Source organism: Arvicanthis niloticus, chromosome 14, assembly GCF_011762505.2.
Source record: "Arvicanthis niloticus isolate mArvNil1 chromosome 14, mArvNil1.pat.X, whole genome shotgun sequence".
Classification (NCBI taxonomy): Eukaryota; Metazoa; Chordata; class Mammalia; order Rodentia; family Muridae; genus Arvicanthis; species Arvicanthis niloticus.
This window is the reverse complement of record NC_047671.1, coordinates 66,186,652-66,209,544: the sequence shown is the minus strand read 5'-3', so window position 1 is coordinate 66,209,544 and position 22,893 is coordinate 66,186,652. Positions and strand designations below refer to the sequence as shown.

The following is a 22,893-nucleotide window of genomic DNA, read 5'->3' as shown; positions in this document are numbered from 1 at the left end:
GTGGTGACCCACAGGTTGAGAACCACTGCTGTAACATGACATCAAACATGAAACAGCTCCCTGTCTAGCCATATGCAACCTGTTTGGAGAGAATAACACCTCTGAAATCACAGTCATCGGCTTTGTATTCGTCATCTCCAATTCGGGGTCTGCCATCGATAAATATGCCTGCTCATATACACGTGAATGGTATATAGCCAAATTTATCCACTATGACATTATTAGTGAGAGCAAAAGCCTGTAACAAAAGAGCTAGATACTAGTAAAGAGACCCTTGCAAAATCTCTGATGATGAACTTACTGAAACAATAAAGGATTAAGGGGAGTAATGGGGAGAAAAAAGCTTCTAGACTTTTCTGTGAGGATCCAGGTATATAGAAGTTCTATATATTAAAATCTCTGATACCAACAGGAAAACAATATTTGGAAACATAGTAAATGGTATGCCATAGTATACTATGTAGAGATACAGGCCTGTTGTTTAAAGGTGATGTCTGAAAGAGCGATATTAATTTAGGATGATGTGATATTTTAAAGCATAAAGTAGAAGATATGACTGGGGCAAGAGGCCGGGGGCAATATACATTCTGAGAAACAAGACTTAGAACAAGGCTCCGCAGAAAATTAGCATTTACACGTGAGAAAAACAGTGGCCAAGCAGACAGAAGTGATAAGAGAAGGCAGTGGCCAGGGCGTGGGGCATGGAAAGAGGAGGGTCTGCTGCCTAACATGCATAGTTTCCGTTGTGTAAGATAGCTGTTTCAAGGTATCTGCTTATAGTTAATTTGCTATTAGTGTATACTTAAAAACCCCGTTCAATGGGAAGATCTCATGTTACGCCTTTAAGTCATACTCAAAAAATGTGGGGCTGGGGCAGAGGGGAGTAGGGAATGAAGAAACCAGGTAAGGAGTCAGATTCTGAGGTCCAGAAAGTTTTTTCTAAGGTGTTCATTTCCAGAATAAAGAATGAATAACAGGGTAGAATTATGTGTAGAGAAGAAGGCATCTCTTGAATTTGTCAAGGGAGCTCTTAGAAGGCTGTAGAGAACAAAGATCTTTTGGCTTTCAGGAAGAAAGCTCAGGTGCTTAAGACGCTGTGGGGTGGGGCAGTACAGGAAGTGGAGAGAAGCTGACTGGTGGAATGGCAAGGGATTACCTGAGTGTATGAGAAAGAGATGACATAGGGAGCCTCACCCCTGAAAAACTTCTTCTGTAGACAGTGTGCTTACTTACTCTGTGCTTTTCTCACACCCATCTGAGACTGGAGTTCACATGCTCCCTGGCGTTTAAAACAAACTGAGGAGACTCACACTACACTTTCGTGCTTGAAAGCAAAATAAGGGGAGTAGCCAGAAGACCCCACCCGCCCACCCCCATTTCTAAACTCAAGAAAGGAGGGTTCTACTTATTCACCTATAGAATATGTTTTTCTCTTAAAGGATCTCAGAGTATGGGCTTGCACAGGGTAGCGCTCCATCAGGAAGACTAAGCACGCCTTTTCTTTCAAAGAATAAGACCCTGTGATATAAAAGGAAGTGTCACTGTCCGGCACTAGGTATCAGCCTAAGTTCGCTCTTTGTCATCAGCAGAATATTTTGTGACGATTATTTGCCCTAGGCTCTGGGAATTCTGATGGAAAGTTTAGACGGTTCATTCCTTGGGACTTCCAGTAACCAGTCACATTTGCAGTAATTAAAAACGCAGGAATTTCTTGTGAAAGGAGACCTGAGGAGAAATGAAAGATGCTAAGACCCTTGGAACCCTTCACTTCCACACACTTTGGTTCCCTGGGTTTCTCCAGGCTTCAAAGCCGGCTTGAGTGACTGCCTGCCGCAGGCCAAGGGCGTTAGGGCAGTATCAAATTGGTAGCTATTTTGCACCTAGCATAGTGAACTTTTTCCTTGTGCAAGGGACCCTGATAAAACTATAATCTGGAGCATTCTTTTCCCACAATCCCCAACGGCCCAGTCATTCTTGAGTCTTCTGTTCCCTAGGGAGATCCAGTCCTGTCCTCAATAAAACCATAAATTTTGACTCACACCTCTGAGAGGGCTGAAGGTCCTGGCTGTTGTACTTCTTAAAGCAAGAAAGAATCTGAGCAGGAGTTGAGAAGAAAAATTCAAACTCCTTCTAGGTCAAGATCTCAGGGTTAGGATGTTCATTTCATTTCCCAGAGATTTAGAGGATTAGTGGTCACCTTGTGTCCACCCATCTAACTTTGGGAGAAAGTCCAGACTCTTTCCTTCATTCCAACGCACTTCTAGAATTCCATCCTCAAGCAAGGAACCCCTCAAAAGCAACAAGTTGGTTGTTTTGTTTTGTTTTTTGACCGACCCCAAGGACACCACACCGGCCTTTGGTGTCCTCTGCCAGGCAGCTGACTTCACTCTGGGCGGCCTGCACCCAGAGCTCCGGAGACCGTGCTCCAGGCCCCGGCACAGCCCTGGCGCACCCCGCTCTGCCCAGAGAACCCCGAGGCCAGGGTTTTGGCTGGGCGTCCTCGGTCCGCCCCCGTCTCCACCGGCGCGCGCGCCTATTACAGCTCGCAGCCACACTCCCTCCCCTGCGGGACCTTGGTGTCCGGGTCGCTCGGTTCCCTGCCGTCCTCCCTCACCGCCAACAACTGCTGCAGTTTAAGGTGTCCTGAGGCCCGGTGGCCCCACGTGGGCCAGCCGCTCCGGCCACATGTCCCTCTCCCTGTCCTTGAGATGGTCCCCGGAGCTCACCGCGAGGGTCAACAGGTGTCCCAGGCCGAGGGCAGGGCTCCCGGAGCGCGTAGATCCCGCAGCCGCCATGGCCAGCTCAAGGGACAGGTCACCGCCCCGCACCCGCTGCGCAGAGGTGGAGCGCGCACAGGCGCTTTTCTCGCGCTCGTCTGATGCTCCCGCCTCGGTCCCCGGGGGCTTTTCCTCTGGGCCGAGGGTGGAGCTCGGGGCAAGTCCAAAAGACTCCAATCGGCCACTCCTTGTTATTTTTCTTGAGTCTTCAGGACTTTAAGAACTCAACCGGTGGGAACTCCCTCTGGCCTCCACCCTTTCACCTGTGCTAGGCATTTCTCACCAGCAGACGCCACCTATATGTCCCTTGTCACCCCCACCCACCCCCCACCCCCCACCCCGCCCCGGATGGCGGTCTAGCAGGATTAACAGCTGGCCCTGCCCAGCAGAAGCCCTGACTGTACTAAGATTCACCTGGGAGCTCTGGCCCTGGCCCCGCCCAGAGCACTGCCCACTGCCGGTGGAGTTACCTGGGGGTAAGTGGGGGGTGGTTGGTGGAGGTGGGGGGACGGGGAACTCCCAAGCCCACAACTGCCCAGATTCAACTGGCTGAGTTACAGCTGTCTTAAGCTATCCTGATAAGATGTGGACTCAAGGGACATTCTATTGTGTAAATCAAAGTCCCACAGACATGTAAATAAGGTTCTAACAGGAGTTCCATCCTAAAAGGTCTAAAGGTTCACAAAATAGATTGACAGTGACACTGGTTCTATAATTTAGGGAGAAACGGAAACAAAGGAAGGTGGAGAGGAAGAGAGGGAGGGAGGGAGGGAGGGAGGGAGGGAGGGAGGGAGGGAGGGAGGGAGGAACAGAGGTGGGGGGAGAAGGAAAGAGGGAGGAAGGGAGGGAGGGGGGAAGGAAAGAGGGAGGGAGAAAGAAAGGGAGGAAGGGAGGGAGGGAGGAAAGGAGGGAGGGAGGGAGGGAGGGAGGGAGGGAGGAACAGAGGTGGGGGGGAAGGAAAGAGGGAGGAAGGGAGGGGGAAGGAAAGAGGGAGGGAGAAAGAAAGGGAGGGAGGAAGGGAGGGAGGGAGGGAGGGAGGGAGGGAGGGAGGGAGGGAGGGACAGAGGTGGGGGGAGAAGGAAAGAGGGAGGAAGGGAGGGAGGGGGGAAGGAAAGAGGGAGGGAGAAAGAAAGGGAGGAAGGGAGGGAGGAAAGGAGGGAGGGAGGGAGGGAGGGAGGGAGGGAGGAACAGAGGTGGGGGGAAGGAAAGAGGGAGGAAGGGAGGGGGGAAGGAAAGAGGGAGGGAGAAAGAAAGGGAGGGAGGAAGGGAGGGAGGAAGGGAGGGAGGGAGGGAGGGAGGGAGGAACAGAGGTGGGGGAAAGGAAAGAGGGAGGAAGGGAGGGGGGAAGGAAAGAGGGAGGGAGAAAGAAAGGGAGGGAGGGAGGGAGGGAGGGAGGGAGGGAGGAGGGAGGGAGGGATGGATAATAAACCAAAGTTACTACAGAAAATTCATCAACTGTAACCTTGGATTGGCTAAATGTGGGCTCTCGGATTTCCTCTGTGGTCTTTTGTGATTTCTTTCTGAGCATGTCCCAGACAGAGTCCTGGACATCCTGGTAGCAATTATTTTTCTCTGTGATGTTATGGGGATTAGAGTTCATGGTGAAAAGTAGAAAAGAACAGGAGAATCAGATTCTGAGTTGACAGCACTCAAGCCCATGAGTTATAGCACAGGTAACCAGGAAGACTAAGTCTGAGAGCTTCTCCAGCTTCAGAAAGCAGGACTGAGCTTTCTGACTCACCTCCTGCACCTCTTTTAAAAGACACCACAGAAGTCTCACCAGGAAGACAAAGGTGTCCCTTCCCTGGTGCCTGGTTTAAAGATAGTTGCAGAAAACAAATCTGAAGAGCTGACTGCGGTGCTCAGTACCATTTCAATGATCAAAAATGCTCTCCCCTCTGTGAACAGACCCAAAATGGTGGTAATAGCAACCACACGTTAAATTCAAAATTAATGGTAAATTCCTGACCTGATGGTTTCTATTAATGTAGGTGTTCTATTGTCTCCACAGCCATAAAATTAGCATCCTTTGCTAGTAAAATAAGCCTGGGTCATGAGTCTGACTGTCATGTTTTTGTTTTCTTCTTAATGCTCATACATGTTTGCCCAGTGATGATTTCGTAAATGCCGATCAACTCATTGGTGATGATATCACACTGTCCAGCCCCAAGCTTTCCAGAAAACACAGAAGCCAGCTGGTTTCAGCATCACATCTCTTGACAACAGGACATTGCCAAACTCCTGCCACCTTCAGCCTCCAATACCTTTGGAATGACTCAAACTCTTCCTCATTAAGGAAAGGGAAGCAATTCATCTCAGATAAATGAAGCTTTCAAATGGCAACTTTTATTTGTGAAAATTTACTCAAGGGATTAGATAAAAGTTACCTATTCTAAGTAAATGTTCTGCCTCAAAGGATTAGACTAGCTGGCAACTGTAAATTTCTCCTTGAACCAGTTTAGAAACATCTCAGGAAAGCACGAGAAGTGTAGATTGATCAATGTGGCTCCTGTGTCATTTGGCTGGGAACAGAGCCCTGAGACAGAAGCCAGCTCTCCATAACTCTAACAGCATGGAAAGTAAACATCAGCTTCCTGTCCGGCCAGCCCTGCTTTGAGAACTCCTCAGGCATACTCACAATTGATAAGTAATCCAGAACACTGGCTGCTGCCTATGGTACCTCGTTCATCTAAATCTAAACTGCTAAACTGATCCTGAGAGATTTACTAAGAAACAACTGAGACAAACGTCAGTTACATAGATCGCATACAGAGTCAGAACCAAAAGCTCCTTAAAGACAGGAGCAATGTAGACCTTGAACTCTAGGACCCAAATCTACCCAATAGCTTCACAGCCTTTTATTTTCAGAAGCCAGAAACTAACTATGCTGCGGTAAACAAGCAAATAAACAAAGCCCCACTTACTCAGATAAGCACAGAGTCACCTGTACATCTCTGCCTCTAACCCGTGATTGCCAGAGTCCAGGAAAAAGAAAACGGTGGATGGATGTGGCTTTCAGCAGGACTCGTCCTACCAAGGTGTGTCCCTGATCCAGAATGACAGTGGAGCTAGTGTGACATAAATCTAAGCAGGAAGAAGGAACAAGATTGAAGTGAGATGCTTAGGTCTCAGAGTCAGAAGTAGGCAGCAAACCTGATGATAACTACAGCACAACTATCCACTGCCCAGAGTTGTCACAGGGATCAGACGGTACTGTGCGTGATGCCCTCGGAGTAATGCTCTATATGTTCCTTGCTTCCTTCTGTGTCTGTTATGATGGGTCTCCCTCTTCTCCACACCATCCTGCCCCATCTCTGGCCACCTACATCAAGGTCCATCCCATTCTTGTGACGCTTCCCTGCCTTTCTAGTATGCATCTGAAGGAGGCTCTTTGCCTGGTCTACGACTAGTCAGAACACTAACTCGCCACTTCAAGTCTTTCAGCTCCATCTCCACAGCAAGGGAAAACATCTTCTGGCAACAATAAAATTAAAATTAAGCTATATAAGGTTTGTGGAGTTTTAGAAAATATTCATTAGTTTTAAAAAAAAGAATTCGTTTGTAATGCAAGAAATATGGTTTGCATTTCTGTTAAATTATTTACTTTCTACTGTTTCATATACTTCTTTTAAGCTTGCTTTTCAAAATTAGTGTCAATGAAGTGGAATATATACAAGGGAGCCAGTGATAAGAGGATGTGTCTGAGTTCAAATCCCAGGTAACAAACTAAGATTGTTCGTCCTGCTTTTCTTCTTTCATGTTGGCTATGCCTCTGTATTGTCTTCTGATTGTATATAGACTGTCCCTTGCACCTTATGTGACTTACAAATATTGCTGCACTCTTAAGTGTTGGTGCACATCTGTGCACATACACACACACACACACACACACACACACACACACACACACCTGCACATATATACACCTGTGTTTTTCAGACCTTTGTATTCAGACTCTACTTTTGCTGTAAGCGCTATGGTGTATTCTTTCTTCTGCGTGAAGATTTCTCCTGTGCTCCTTTCTACAAATGTCAACATTCATTTATCCCTTGACAGGGTAAAACCCTCTTCATTAAACCAGGTCAAAATACTTGCCATAATTACTATGATAAATTTGTTAGGGTGAGTTTTTAATTAATATTTCTTTCTCACCAAAGATTACAGTTAATAACTATGCTTTTCAGTTCACCCTTATGTCTCCCATATTAGCACAATTCCCAAATAATTAACACTTAAGTGTTTGTGAAATAAATGAGCAAATGAAAGATTGACAAATACATAACACATTTGGGCATACTTAGAACAAATAATTCTTTTCTTTTTCTATTCTCCATGTACATTGATGTATTAGATTAATATCGTGGGTCACATTTTCTAGGGTAGGAATTCCTAATACATATCAAACACACTGAGCATATTTAATTGATAAAGATGAGCCCACAAGGAATGACCACTGTTTGTGTGAAGAATAGACAAATACTCTGGTTGATTTTAACATAATTTAAGACAGATGAATGAGCAATAAGACCTTTAATATCTTTTAAAAAATAAATAAATAAAGGTGGCAGCAGATACTACAGTGGTTAATTCCGAAGTCACTTGAAAGAAATTCCATAATTCCATAAGGGAGAAGATCCACCCCCAGGTGACAAGCACCTTGGATGGCAGGGAGATGGGGGGGAGGGGGTGAAGGTGCTTTTGCTTCTTCCAGGTGAGGGCATCTGTCCCTTGTTACTGCAGCTGCACCCCTCCTCTAATGTTAGATTAGGCAAACTGAAGCATCTAGCCTCATAGACTGGCCAGTGATCGGGTCCTTGGCTTCCCCAGGCAGGCAGACAACCACTGTCCAGCCTCTGTCATGTAACCCAATCTAGTTACATTTTCTTCTTTTATATCATGGATGCATTATGTTAATTCAGCCCCTCTGGAGGATCTTGCCTGATACAGACATGATGAAGCAAAGAAGAAATCCTTGAGAGATGGGATTGAGAGAACAGATTCACAGTTAGATAAAAATACAACCAGGCTCTTACTCAACCGCACAAGCGAAGTAGCTTCTAGAGTGTCCAATCCGTGCTGTGGCCACAGAACCATAAAGTTAATGGAAGATGGTTTAAAATGAACAACTGTATCCCAGTAGGTAGAAAAGAATTTTCAAAGTAAATCCAAACCGTTTTTTCCACCCCATGGAAGCAACAGCTTTTCACGGCTAATGTCAGCCTCTGTCTTGTGCCTTTCTGATTCTGCCTCCACCTGCTCAAGGGCATTGTTGAAAAAGTACTGCCCCTCCTCCCTTACCTCATTCACTAAACCCATCTCAGCCCTCCCAATAACATGTAAGGGGAGTCAAAGGAAACCTCAACCCCTCTCTACTTCCTTTCTCCTTCTGGTTACTACATTCCATTTATTTGTTCTTCTATCTAGAAAAAGAAATCTTGAAGAGGTTTGGTTTGATTTAAGTTCAAGATTTCTGCTTAACAAAGGACACTGTAATAGTTGTTAGACTGAGAGAATTTTTTTGTGACACACACACACACACACACACACAAAAAAAAAACACACTTAGCATAGACTAGGAACTACAGCACACGTGCAAGAATGTAACAGAGCCTCAAGAGACAAGCGAACAAGAAAGGGACCAAGCATTTTAAAACAGAGGCTACAAATGTGTATTCCAAGAAATCAGAGAATAGTATGCTAAAATATTAAATTATCCTTTCTCCAAGTAATAGCAATAGCTGATGAGTTCTGGATAATCTGAGAACCCTGATAGAATTACAAATTTGAAAGAATGTTAAGCTAAGTAATCTAACAATGCCCTTGTAGCCTGTTGCTTAAGGAATCATTTCCTTATTGTGCAATTCCAAGAGAGTCTCATTGTTTGTTAAAAGGAAGTTAGGAACAATCTGCATTACCATCTTCAGAGAGCAAGTCGATAAATTGTGGTCTCCCATGGATCCCGGTTCCAACTTGGAGACACCAAGCTCCATATAGTAAGTAGCCTTGCTCATTCTGAAGAACAGAATCTAGTCAACTAGCTGAAATAGAATACTTCTTAATTAAATGTAAATGAGCAAAAATTTTACAGCAATGGTATATTTTTATGCAAAAAAATACATTCTAAACAAGCTCCTCATGGAGATAAACATGAGTTGAAAAATATAGGTGTGTAGGGTAGGGGCGGGAGACGGGGAGCTAACCAAAAGAAAACAATGAATATATTGTTCATCTTAAGAGGAGCAATAGGAAAATTGAACACTATTTTGCCCTTTATTATATGTTTTCTTATTAGTAGTACAGACTTGTTCCTTGAACAAGGAATAATAATGAAGGGAACCATTGATAATCCAAGTGAGTAGAGAAGAAATCAATATTGATGTAAAGGGAGGAACTAAAAAAATTGGTTGTACATATATACTGGACATCATATCTGGTAGTACATTTCTGTGTATGATAGTTTGTCATACATAATCATAAAATCCAGCATTTACAACAGTATATTCCAAAATAATAAAGAAACAAAATATCTGCAAGGCAGGTGAGATTCAATTTTTCATAATTGTTTGGGTTTGTCTTGTCAGAAGCTGAATACTGTGCCTCACACCAGACTGTAACTTGATATTGGGTCTCTGTATTAACTAATGTACCATGAAGAATGTTCCCCATTAATTCCTGATTGGTCAGTAAGTGGCTGGGGCTTATGACTGGGCAGGGAGGATAGGAGGTGGGACTGGGGGTCTTAAGAAAGAGAGAGAAGGAAGTCACCATCAAGCAGAATAGATCAAGAACACATAGCCAAGAGAAATGCACCTTGAGGACAGGCTGATAGAGCAGAAGCAGCCTGGGAGACACCAGATTGGCAAATGACTGAAATTTGTGTGAGTTTTAACAGGTGGAAGAATTAGAATAGCTCAGAACCTGCCCAGCATAGTGCCTACAGCTTATTAATAAGTTGTAATGTTTCTGTGTCCTTCCCTTGGGATATATACAACCAACAGTCAGATAGAAACCCCTAATAGCTATTTAGGAATAAAAAGGGCATAGTAACTCCCAAGAAAATAATTTTTTGCTTTAAAAAAAATCTATCAACAGAAAGTAAAAATAGGTGGCCTGCCTGTATTTACAGCAGAAACAAATGGGAATAAAAGCTTTGAATTAGGTCAGGCAAATCAGAAGACTGTTGGTGTTTTATAGGTGTGGAAGAAACAACATTTCAAATCACAAATAGTAAATATTCATATGAAAAAAGTCGGGCATAAACATTTTATTTACTGGACAACTGTACTTTAATAAGAGAAGAAATCTTGAAGACACATGCCTGAAATATTCACCAACCACAGAGGAAGCCACTAAATTATGTGCACAATAGGAAATTGTTCAGTAGATAAATTCTATAACCACTGCCTATCTGAGACTCTATTATTCTTTAGGGCTTCTTAGAAATATTACAACACCATAATGAGTCAAAAAATCTTACTAAAATCCTAAGTAGATGAATGGATTAGTAATCATAAAACAATAAGAGCCACACAGAATAAAGAAATTGATGAATAGAATTGATAGTCTAGGAATGTATTCTGCAATTATTTATGTAACTCTAATATTTAAAATATTACCATATTTAAAGAACCATCAACTCACCTCCAGCTTCTTTTTAAAATAACCTTAACTGATAATCTTTATGACCAGCTCATGTTCATGTTGAAGTCTTGTTAATAAACTGTAAATATAATATTGAAGTACGTGTGGCTAATGAGGCCCTCAACAATTTTCAGAGTGTTTGATAGGTCAGCTGACAGAAGAAAGAGTCAAGACAGCAGCTGTCACTGTGCCTAGAGGACATTCAGTGTCATAATGGCTAAAGATGAGAGAGACAACAGTACAGTTGATAGACGCTGTCGCCAGGCCTTCTTCCACCTGTGTGGACTCAGCATTACACAGTGTGAAGCTGGGAAAAGAATCTCCCTAGGGCTTTTCTTTTGCAATATTTGCATGCCTCTCCTCTGTTCAAACTTCAGAACATCTGCCTAATCCATTACTAGCCTGCTTTCTGTTTCACAGAGCACTTGGACATTATCGAGAACTTCTAGAACTTTCTGTCCTCCTAAACACCTGGGGCCCTGTGCCAGGTATGTGATCTTTTCTTCCATTCCTCGTGGTAATTCTTCTGTAGTAAGCACCACCCCATTCAGGACTAAAGACGAGCTCTCCTCTTATGTCTTCATTTATCTACACTCAAGGTCCCTGCTATGAAAACACTCCCACCCCATCCACTAAACCACCTCTATCTTCCCTGTTACACATGAAGAAAAAAAAGGAAAACTCTAACCTTACTCTGCCCCCCATTTCTTCTGCTAGTTACTATACCCCAAGAATAAAGGGATGTTCTTACAGTTGAATGGAAAAGACACTTTCTTTTTCAGCTTTGCCTTAATATCTGAATTGCAGGAATCATTGAAACATACCCTTCTTTTGACTTCTGCTTTCCCTTTCCAATGTCATTAATCCATCGGTGTCTTCTCCTTGTGTAACATGGCAGTATTGCAGTGCCACAGGAGACAGTGCTGGTCTTACACTGTGGTTCCATATTCTCACTCCCATATTGATCCCACTCAGCTTCCAACTTCTAGTCTTGGCAAAGTGCTGAGACCAGCATGTCTAAATCTCTATTACAGATCTCTCTCTGGATTCTAAATTCCAACTGCCTAATACAATTCTTAACCTTGGAACCCCAGGGTCTTGCAAAATCAGTCTTTCTACCTTCAGTCAAGACCAATACCACGCTGGCAGCAGTTAAGGCAAAGTTTGGCTATTCTCTTTTTCTTATATTCTAGGTCAATCAGTAAATCCTACCAAAGGTACCTGCAGAACATCCATGGGTGTTTGTTCCCACCATCTCTATCAATACAGTTCTGCTTCAAACCATTATCATCTGTCCTTGGGGTTATGCTAAAACCTCTTACTTGGCTTTGTCATCGCCAGTGCTCATAACCTTAATCTGCTTTCAACAAGCAACTTCGTTGTCCCTGTCTTTGAACAATTTAGAGCTGAATCTAACAGCCCACACCTGCCATCCAACCCTCAAGAGACTGAGACAGAAAAATCAGGAGCTCAAGACTAGCCTTGGCTACAGAGAGAGTCTTTCTCAATATATCACTAAGACATTAATAGATGCCAATAGTTTGGATTATCATGTTTTTGTCCTAAGATCCTCTGAAATTCTCTCAAATTTTTAAAAAACAAAACAAAAATCTCACAGAGATTTCTGATCCCAATGAAATAAAATGCTAAATATCTCCATGAGTCTCCAGGATTTAAAAGATCAAATGTTGTGTGGCTATTTCAGTGTTCAGAAGCCTTTAGAGTCCTCCCTTGAGGCTCAACTCAAGAGGCTTTCCACAACCTGCTCCTACTTCCTGGAAGCTGAAATGTACTTCTCCCACCAGTCTCTACTCAACCATGTCTGCTTCATAGAAAATAAGCCACCTGTTAGTCATGAGGCTATTTTGGGTTTTCTCACTTTGTTTTTCTTTCTGTAATAGTTTTATTGAGATAGAACTTACATCGATCTCTCTCTCTTGTTAATTATATTTCACGAGGAAGTAAGCCTCAGGACTGGGGCTGTGGATCAGTTGGTAGGTTGCTTGCTTGGCATGCACAAAGCCCTAAGTTTACTATACAGTACCTCAAATGGAGCGTAGTGGTACATGCCTGTAACTCCCGCACTCAGAGAGGTGGAGGCAGAAAGATCAGAAGTTCAAAGCATCATTAGTTCTATGTAAAGTCCAAGGTTTGTCTGGGATACAAAACACTGTGATGATGATGATTAACATATTAGTGTGAGTTTTCCAACAGAGTCCTAGCACCTGAATCAGGATAGTAGAGCTTATGAGTGGGAAGACATGAGACAAAAAGCTTGGCATGCATATGTTGGATATGTAGTTGAGTATCCACATGGTTGATATCCACACAGAATCACTCAGAGCACGAGTCATTTTTATAGCTATATAATAATTGATCCCTGCCCTGAATGCACTTCCAAAACTTAGGAATAGATTGCACAGGTACTAAATAGTGGCAAAGGGCCCATTTAGTGTGTGTCCTTCATGACTAAGTTAGAGACAGGAAGATGTGCCTGAAGCTCTCATAAATAGCTCATGTTCAAACTATTTAATTTAAATATCAGGCATTGCTCCAAAATAGAATGAGCTCTGCTGTTGTCTCCAGTGAAGTTCATGACTTCGTCATCCTCCCCTTCCACTTGATCAAGAAACTAGAGTCATGGGATTCAGGCTTGCTTCTCCCCTGGGCCTCTTGCCAAGCTCCTAGATCCTAACTATGTTGGACTCTTCAACCACGTCACCCGGTCTCAGCTCACCACCACCTCCCACCTATTCATATAACATCAGTTTCCTAGCTGCACTTAGGTTGTTTGCTTCTACTGCTGGTTTTGGTTGTTTCTGCCTTCCCTTGGCTCTCATCTTTACTTCTGTAACAACAAACATGCTGTCTCCTGCCTCTCTTGAGTCATGAAGCATTTTTCTGGAGAAGCAAAAGCCCTTGACTCTTTTGTGTGCATGTGATGATTTTTGTCCAGTTCTGTCATTACAACCAACTAAAGAACTGCAATGATCAGATTTGTAAATCTGTTTCCTATCTTTTATCTTCTGGTCTTTTGTTTGCTTGTACGGTTGGTTGGTTGGTTGGTTGGTTGGTTGGTTGGTTGGTTGGCTGGCTGGCTGTTTTTTCTCTGCGTAGCCCTGGTTGGTCTGAAACTTGCTCAGTAGACCAGACTGGCCTTAAACTCAGAGATTTGACTTTCTCTACCTCCCAAGTGCTGGGATCAAAGGTATGTGCCACCACTGTCAGGCATCTTCCAGTCTTTAGATGGTCAGATAATTGTAGACTTTTAGATTAGTTGTCTGTCTCAACAATCACTACAGAGACGGATGCGATAGTTAAAGTTGCATTGTTCATCTTGTATTTACAAAGTGATTTATATGAAAGAGAGTAAATAAGAAATGATTTCAGAACATTGATTAAGTTGCCTCCATATGACCCCAATATTTGCTTTGCTTTGCACTAGAGAAAAACACTTGATCTTTATTTAAGTCACTGCTGAGTACATAATATTACAGACTAATACAGATTCCAGCCATTCCACTGCAATAAATAAGATCTTTTATATAGTCTGTAACAAACAGAGTTCCAATGCAGTTCATTAAAAAGCTGTTATAAGCATTGGTCATATAGCAAAACCATAAAATTGACTTGTCACAGACTGAAACTTCCACCATCTCTGTCAAGCTCAACTTTACTGTTCTAAGGCTGAAACCTAGTCAAGGAAGCACAGAAAATTATTTGAGACTGTAATGTATATAAGAAGACCGAATTTTAATGAACTGAAAAGTGAACTCATGCCCCAGGCTATAAAATTGCAAGTCAGTACTGAGTCTGTCGGACAGAAGGCAACTAAAGCAATGTCATACCATTCAAGGGGGATTTTCATGGAGCAGAGAACAAAGCACACCAAATAAAATACACTGCATTTTAACCAGTGTACACTGACAAAAATTGTTTCCGTTCAGCATTTTGACTTAATGCAACAGTTAGAGATTCAATAACATCCCAGCATAACAAAAAGTAAGAACAGAAGTGAAACTGTTGAGCCCAGCTGTAAATGGCTAACATAGTGCAAGGACGAAGAACCCTTGAATGCAAGAACTGAAAGTGTGGCTGATAAAATCAATCACAAAATTTGTCTTAAAACTTGACAGGTCTAATTAATGAGGTTCAGTGACCTGAAAGGGACCACACAGCATCTCATCAGAAAACTCCAGGTCCCCCAAGTCCTCTAAAGTTAGGCTTCTGGGTTTAGTGGGGCAGCAAGAGAGTACCTTCTGGCTGTCTATTATTATCCTGGTTTTATTATAGTAAGTGATTAATTCTCCCCCACACTTCGTTTTCAGGTTGGTCAGAAGAAACCTACAATATTATCAAACCTCATTGGTTTGAACTCTGAATAAAAATAAAAGTAGTTATTGGCAGACATGGCACTCACTCCTCTGATCTTACTAACAGGGAGATTAAGGAAGGAGAACCCAAGGTCAAGGTCTTCTGGGATTACACAGCAAATTCCAGGATAGCCTGGGCTACATGAGAGCCAGGCACAAAGACAGGAGGGAGGAGGAAAAGAGGGAAAAGAGAAGAGGAAGAGGGGGTATAAAGGAGGATAGGGCTAGAAAATTTAATTTGTTGATTTCTAATTTATGCAGAAAATATTTATAACCAAACTTTGTTATTTGTAGCAGCTTAGAATCAGCTACATAATAACAAAAAACTAAAATTTTATGTCTGTGATATGCAGAAGTTCATTAACTTACTTAATAGTTATGTTTGAGGTTCCACAAATCTACTATTGGGAGCTTTTATCTTTATCTATCTATCTATCTATCTATCATCTCTATATCTATCTGTAGATCTTATCTGCAGATCTTACTGTTGTGTTTTATTAAAAGATACAGGGAGAGAAGGGAATATATTTGGTGGAGGTGCAGTAAGGTATGGGGCGAGGGCGTGCCTCTGCAGGCCCATGCTGAGGCATCTCTTCCCCCTAAGAAACCAGCCACATGACCAGTATAGTATAGAATAGAGTTTATTCAGGGCATGGGCAGGGGAGTTGAGAGAGTAGTAGAGACAAAGAAAGGCAGAGAAAGAGACTGGAGAAATAGAGGCCAGCCATGAGTACAGGGAAAGAGACGGGGAGGAGAATGGGGAGAGTGAGAGGGAACAGGAACAAAGAGCAAGAGAGAGAGAAGAAGGGGTCAGCAGCACCTTTTACAGTGAGTCAGGCACATCTGGCTGTTGCAGGTAACTGGGGCAGAGCATAGACAAAATGCCAACACTACCAACCTACCTATTATCTATACATTAATCCATCGGTCCAGCTGTTTCTATTTATTTATTTATTTATTTATTTATCTATTTATTTATTCTTTCATTTATTCATTCATTTAGAAAAGGATCTCCTTTTGTAGCCCAGGCTCATCTCTAACCAAAGACCCTCCTGCTTCCTGACTGCTGGAATTCAAAGCATGTACATTAATCTTTGCTTTAGTCTTTCTCAGTCCTTAGTTCTGCCACTCTTGGTGCACAGCCTCTCATCTGATGTTCACAAAATGGCTTCTTGGGCATCAGTCATCGCTTCACATATTAAGTATAGTAAAGGAGGTGGAAAAAATGCTTTTTTTAAAATTTGTATCAGTTCTTTTTAGACTTTCACCCAGAAGTTTCAAGCATAATATTTCCACTTTCCATTGGTCAGAATGTAAGATAATATCACATTCAGTTTAGGTAGTTGGTAAATAATTGTGTCTTAGCTAGGCACATATCAACTCCATAAGACTAGACTCAGAAATAGCTACTAGGAGACCATTGGTCAATACTCTAGAGTCTCTGTCAAAAACACTATAAAATAGCAGCAGATATATGCTGATTTGTGGCATGTGTCTTCTCAATGTTCAACTCTATAATTACATCAAACCACAAAACTTAAATTTAACATTTAATATTAATAATTGCATTGTATTTTAATGATTCTTTTATATAGTATATGTTATACACACAGTATTTTAAGCAGTAGTATTTTTATTAACATTACATAGGACTAATAATTCTTCATATGTTTTGTGCATGTACATGTGTGTAAGCACTTCATGGAGCATTGTGGAGGTCGGAGGATAATTTGAAGGAGATATTCTTTCCTTCAGCCATGTGGCCCCAGGGATTGAATCTCAGTTATCAGGCTTAATGACAAACTTCTTTATACAACAGGCTCTCAGTGTTTCCAAAATTTTTAAATTAACTAGTGAAAACTTGTCTGTATGGGTGTGTGTGAGTGTGAGTGTGTGTCTGTGACTGTGTGCTGTGTGAGTATGTGTGTGTGCGGGTGTGTGGGTGAATGTGTGTGGTATGTTGAGTGTATAAGAATGCCCAACAAAGGGGAGAGAGAACTTGTAGAGACCATATGCAGAGGTTGGGCATGGCCCCCCAATTAAAGAATGGGACCACCCACCCATCTCAAAAATATTAACCCAGAATTGTTCCTTCCTAAAGGAAATGCAGGGACAGAGTGGAGCAGAGACTGAAGGAAAGGCCATCCACAGATTTTTCCACCTAGGGGTCCATCCAATCTGCAGACACCAAACCCAGACACTATTGCTAATGCCAAAAAGTGCTTGCTGACAGGATCCTGGTATGGCTGTCCCCTGAGAGGCTCTGCCAGAGCCAATACAGATGTGGATGCTCACAGGCAACCATTGGACTGAGCATGGGGACCTCAGTGGAGGAGTTAGGAGAAGGACTGAACAAGCTGAAGAAGTTTGCAACCCCATAGAAAGAACAATATCAATCAATCAGACCCCCTCCCTCCCAGAGCTCCCAGGGATTAAAACATCAACCAAAGAGTACACATGGCTCCAGATGCTTATGTAGCAGAGGATAGATGGTCTTATCTGGCATCAAGAGAAGAGGAGGTCCTTGGTCCTGTGAAACCTCAATGCCTCAGTGTATGGGAATGTTAGGGTGGTAAGGTGGGAGTGAGTAGGTTGGTGGGTGGGTGGAAAACACCCTCATAGAAGCAGGAGATAGGGGAGAGAGGATAGGGATTTGCAGAGGGAAAACCGGAAAGGGGGTATTTAAAATACAAACAAATAAAATAACCAATTAAGAAAATAAAAATGTGTGTGTGTATGGGATATTGTGTGTGTGTGTGTGTGTGTGTGTGTGTGTGTGTGTGTGTGTGTGTATGAGTGTGTGAAAGTTATGAGTGTATGTGTGTAAGTGTGTGTGAGTGTCTGGTATGTGACTGTAAGTATGTATGAGAGTGTGGGAGTATTGTGTGAGTGTGTATGTGAGTGCGAGTATATGAGTATATGAGTATGTGTGATATGTGAGTGTGTAAGAGTGCTTGTGACTGTGTGTGAAAGTTTATGTGAGTGTGTGCATGAATGTACGTGTTTGTGAGTGTATATATGAATGTGTGTATGTGTGATGTGTGAGTATATAGGAGTGTATGAATGTATTGTGAGTGTTTGAGAATGTATATATGTGTATGTGCATGATTGTGTGTGAGTACACATGTGTGAGTATGCATGAGTGCATATGTCTTGTGTGTGTGAGTACATGTGTGTGACTGTGTATGAATAAGTGCATGTGACCAAGTGTGAGTGAGTGTGTGTAAATGTGTGTATACACACTAGTATGTATAAATGCAGGTGCTCACACGTGGAGGTCAGAGGACAACCTCAGGTTTTGTCTCTCCCTTGCTACCTTGTATGAGACAGGTCTCATGTGTTTTATGGGAATTCTCCTTTTCCAACTTTCATCTATGATGCAGGACTATAGGGTACCACTTTTAGATGGGGCCTGGGAATTTGAACTCAGGATTCCAAGTTTGCACAGCAAGTGCTTTACCAACTGAGTCATCTTCATAGGCTTTGTCTCATTATTTTTCTGCATGGTTTCCCAACCTGGAAAAAAAAGAGCAACCTTGACAAAATGTGATTAACTTGACACAAAAGACTGGCTTTGTCAATGTCTTAGTCACACCTATAAATGGTCTTGTGAAGTTACAAAGTCTTTATAAAGTCAGTTGTCCACAACAGATGGGAGAGGCTGATACTTTGCAAGTGATGAGAGATGGTTTTGAACATGGGCCGCCAACTCCGTGAGGATAACTTGCCTTGGGCCTGCTGCTCTAGGCAACCATCCCTGTTCACTCTACTCAGCCAACAGCTTTGTTTACTTGCAGTAGGTTCTGTCTTTCCTCTCACCCAATCATTTACATGGAGCTTATCAAAGTCTTGTGTGCATGCACATCTGGCACTCTTCCTAAATGCAGGTTCTAGCTCAACAGGGCAGATGTGGGGTCTGAGACATCTCTATCCTGATAGGCTGTCAGGTGATGTCCTCATTTCTGGGACCACAGGACACTGTGGATGAAAACACAAGCTGAGAGTTGAGATGAAGGGTAGCCGAAGGACCAACCAGAGTCCTGAGGCTGACTACATGAGAAACCTGAGGGCCGCATCCCAGATCAGAGCCTCCTGTGTAGTAGTAAATTATTTAAAATGCTGGCCCAGGGCTTATACCCCACTTTGATCATCGAGTTCCTGGATGAAAGACACACATAGCCTTTATATTTACAATAAGCCTTAAGCAACACAATAAATAGCTAGGCAGCTGCCTACCATCCACGCTGTTAGAATCTACTTTTCTACCAATAACCTCCAGTTATTACTTACTATTTTCTGTGTTCCATTTGGGTTGCTGTTAACTCCTATTGGACAGCCCTCAGGGCCATGATTTTATGGCTCAGCTAACCCATGGCGCTTCTCCTTTCTCCTGTCTTGCACTACCACCACCACCACCACCACCATCTTCTTCTCCTTCTCCTTCTTCTTCTTCTTCTTCTTCTTCTTCTTCTTCTTCTTCTTCTTCTTCTTCTTCTTCTTCTTCTTCTTCTTCTTCTTCCTCCTCCTCCTCCTCCTCTTCCTCCTCCTTCCTTCTTCCTTTTTTCCTCCTCCTCCTCTTCCTCCCCTTCTTCCTCCTTCTTCTTTTTTGTGTTTCCAAGTCCTGGAAACCTAAACCCCACCTGTCCAGCTATTGGCTGCCAGTATCTTTATTCACTAATCAGAATTAACTTGGTGGCAGAGTCACAGGGGCTATGTGCAGATTCCAGGTCTTGGGGGCCTGCATTTGATGTTACAGTAGACAATAAAAGACAAAGCCTCAACACTCCTGTGTAGGACATTCAGGACTCAAAAAGTTAAACTTTCAAGAATTTAAAGGTTATGCTGTTGGTCCTGCTCTTCTCGACAATCAATAAGAGAAATGATTGCATACAAGCCAGTTCTATTCCTGGGATAGAAGATCTACCACATATGGAATGTCTTCAAAGACTTACCTTCTAAGGGAAACTCAGAGCTATGTAGCCATTTTCTCGTCTCCAAGCATTCTCTAGGAGGCAATGTCAAAGAAAGAAAACCTTCTGTTTCCACTCTGAGTTGTCTTTTGCACTTAGAGTCCTGGGGAATCAAACCTGGCTGTTGACACATGTGAGACAATTTCCCCCTGAGTTGCACCCCTTCATTCTTTCCCATTTTGGGTTGCAGCTTCTCTAACTTTTCCTGAAATTCAACAGGGAGAAAGTAATTCTACCTGAATTTCAGGTAAAATCCTTCATACCTCAACTGTAGCCTTGAAATTTATTTTTGGAATTAATAGTGTCATGTTATGTGGATTAATGTTTCTTAATATCAGAAATAAAATTCCCTAGTTTCAGATAGTCATGGTTGTACATTGACAACTAAACACAAATTTCAAATCCTATGTGTTCATATTCTCATGCCCAATGTTGACCAAAAGAACATGCATATTTTTGCTTCCTCTGTCGCTAAAGTTAGTAAACAGATGACTCGTAACTCTGTAGACTGTTTATCAAAAGGCAGCTTATTCCTATTCATTAGTAACAAGTAATGCAGATTTTAAACAATTTATCTTCATGTAACATACATTACAAATACATCAGAAATCTGAGGGCCAGTTCAGGGGGTTTTCATACTGATACATGCACACACACACACACACACACACACAAATAGCTATTGCTGTTCATTAAAAGGATCTGAGGTAATACAGCATGGTTTTTATCTTTACGCAGATAGCATCTATTCCAGAAAGTCTTTATTGTATTTTCACTTATTTTATTGGGTTCTTCACACTATTTATTGGACTCTATCTGTTCTTAGAAATCTTTTTCCTTCTGTACTTTTTCCACCACCCCCCCACCCCCGAGGTGAAACAAAGACAGTGTCTGGTCATGTACTGAGTTACTGTAGATTTATAAGAGAAGCAGATAATAATAAGATGTGTCAATGCCATAATACAGACTATTCCATAGCTATCATCCTGTTTCAGATTTCAAACAGCACAGCACTTTCATGATAAATGTAATACAAAAAGGGAAGTAAAATTCCTCAACTCTAAAATGCAAACTTTGATTTTTTTCCAAATTATATCTCTACAAAGTAAATATACAAACAGGTTTCAAGTTTTTTGCAATATTTTTAAACATTGAGAATTAACATTTAGTATATTAGAGAGTAGTATTTGAGGGACTGTGCTCAAAGGAACTCCATCATTTCATCTCTCCTGATCTTCCCGTGGGGATTTTTCCCCTAATATTTGAAGCCAATATCAAAAAGATAAAAGCTGTTTGTATGGTCCCCCACATACGTTAAAATACATAAACCATTTCATAACTATTTGTTTATTAAATCAACAATTAATTAAGTCAAAGTTTGTATGAAATATAGTACTTTATTAGCAAACTAAATTGTGCAGTCTGGCAGGGTTTCATACATTTATTTTATCATACAGTTAATATTTAATGTTTGATGCAAAATGGGAATTACTAGGAGTTGCCTAAATAAATCCAACAATAAATATAATTCCTCTGAGAAAAGTTTTAATAATGTCTTGAAAATATTTTAAATAGATAAAACTGCTTAATACAAATCAATTTTCCGCACTTTCTAATAACTTCTAATACTTTAGAGAGTCTTCTCTTGATGCATAAGAAATCCATCTGTGGATATAAGTTGTACTGTTTAATTTAGATACAAGTTTTCTCATCTATAATTCAGTAAATATAAGAGCAAGATGACACAAACAACAGATAAGTGATTGTTAGGCTAATAGTTTTCAGTTGCTTATAGAACTTATAGAATATTCTATAACTATATTGAATAATATAACTTACTATGACATTTGATGCATTTCCAAATTGGTACTATTAAATCCTAAAATGCCAAAATTCATATTGTCAGAGTGACATTTACCTCAAAAAGTAAAAGTTGCATCACCCCCAAATCATCTTACAGTGACTGTAAAAATCACACATTATGGGGAATTTACAAGATCATATCTGCCTTACTAACACTATATTTCATTTTATTCCAATATCTGATTTTACAATAAAAAGCACCTTTCCTAATGGAGACCAATAAGAGTAGTTATAAAACCTAAGTGAAACAGAAATCTATTTCTGCCAATAGATAGAAAGTAATGGAGTAAAAAGGTAAGTTTAGTTTAGATGTAAAGTTCTCATGAGATGTAACTTGACACATATCTGTAGTTTCCCACAAAGGAGTAATAAAATATCATTTAAATATATAGATTTTCTTTATAGATCAATAGAACAATATCTTACTAAAATGTTACACCTCATTTATCCATTCATGTTAAAATATCTATTAATTCAGTAAGATTTGGTAGGTGTTGCTGTAATGGACTAATAATCTTAATGCATATCTACTTAAAATTATTTCTAGCCTTCCAGTTTTTTTTCCTTTTGAGTAATTACCAAGGTAGACTAAGTATTATGTCCCAATATGAACATTCACTCAGTATCGACACATGAGTATCAGAGTTATGGCTTGATGCCTGAATGGATACTTGCAGAAAGGCTTGAAGACAGAGACCAGTTAAAAGCCACTGAAATAGTAGATCATATCAAGTTAAAGAGCTAACAGACCTCTCAAAGTATTTATATAAATTTTAGTATTTTTAGTACATACAAATGTGGTAAAGTAATACCACATTAAATTTGACTATAAATTTGACGTATATGTTTGTGTGTGTGTGTGTGTGTGTGTGTGTGTGTGTGTGTGTAATCTTTAACCCTAAGCTAGCCTATAGAGATCAAAATTGGAGTGTTTTCAAGGAATTCTTGACAAATCTCTTCAGTTCTAGGTTTTGTGAGCTTGATGTTCTGACCCACATTGTTCAGACAGAAGCTCCAGGATCCCAGTGATAACATAGCCACATGGGCAGAGATCTAAGTACTAAGCTTTGAAGGTTTCTGAATGAGATGTTGCTCTTCTAATGAGGGAAATGTACAGTGAGAATAGAACTTGTTTAGGCACACAAAAGGCTATACCTAAAAATACTTAAAAATTCATCTGAAGCTACTCTGGAAAAGGGAAAACACTATCTTGGCACTAAAGGACATATTTTACAAGCAGAATTCTTCTCATGACCTTGAAAAAATATT

The 22,893-nt window shown here is 41.3% G+C and overlaps 1 protein-coding gene across 2 annotated transcripts in view; it reads right to left on the bottom strand.

Moving 5' to 3' along the window:
* Positions 1-2,989, bottom strand: part of Dsc2 (desmocollin 2) — a 30,558-nt gene extending 27,569 nt beyond the window's left edge. The window contains exon 1 of one of the 2 annotated variants that reach the window (XM_034518421.2): positions 2,727-2,989. In XM_034518421.2, coding sequence (XP_034374312.1) covers positions 2,727-2,795 — 69 coding nt within the window. In that variant the 5' untranslated portion in view covers positions 2,796-2,989. The remainder of the gene's footprint in view (positions 1-2,726) is intronic. The other variant, XM_034518422.2, reaches the window with a different exon arrangement.
* Between the last annotated feature and the right edge of the window lie 19,904 nt (positions 2,990-22,893).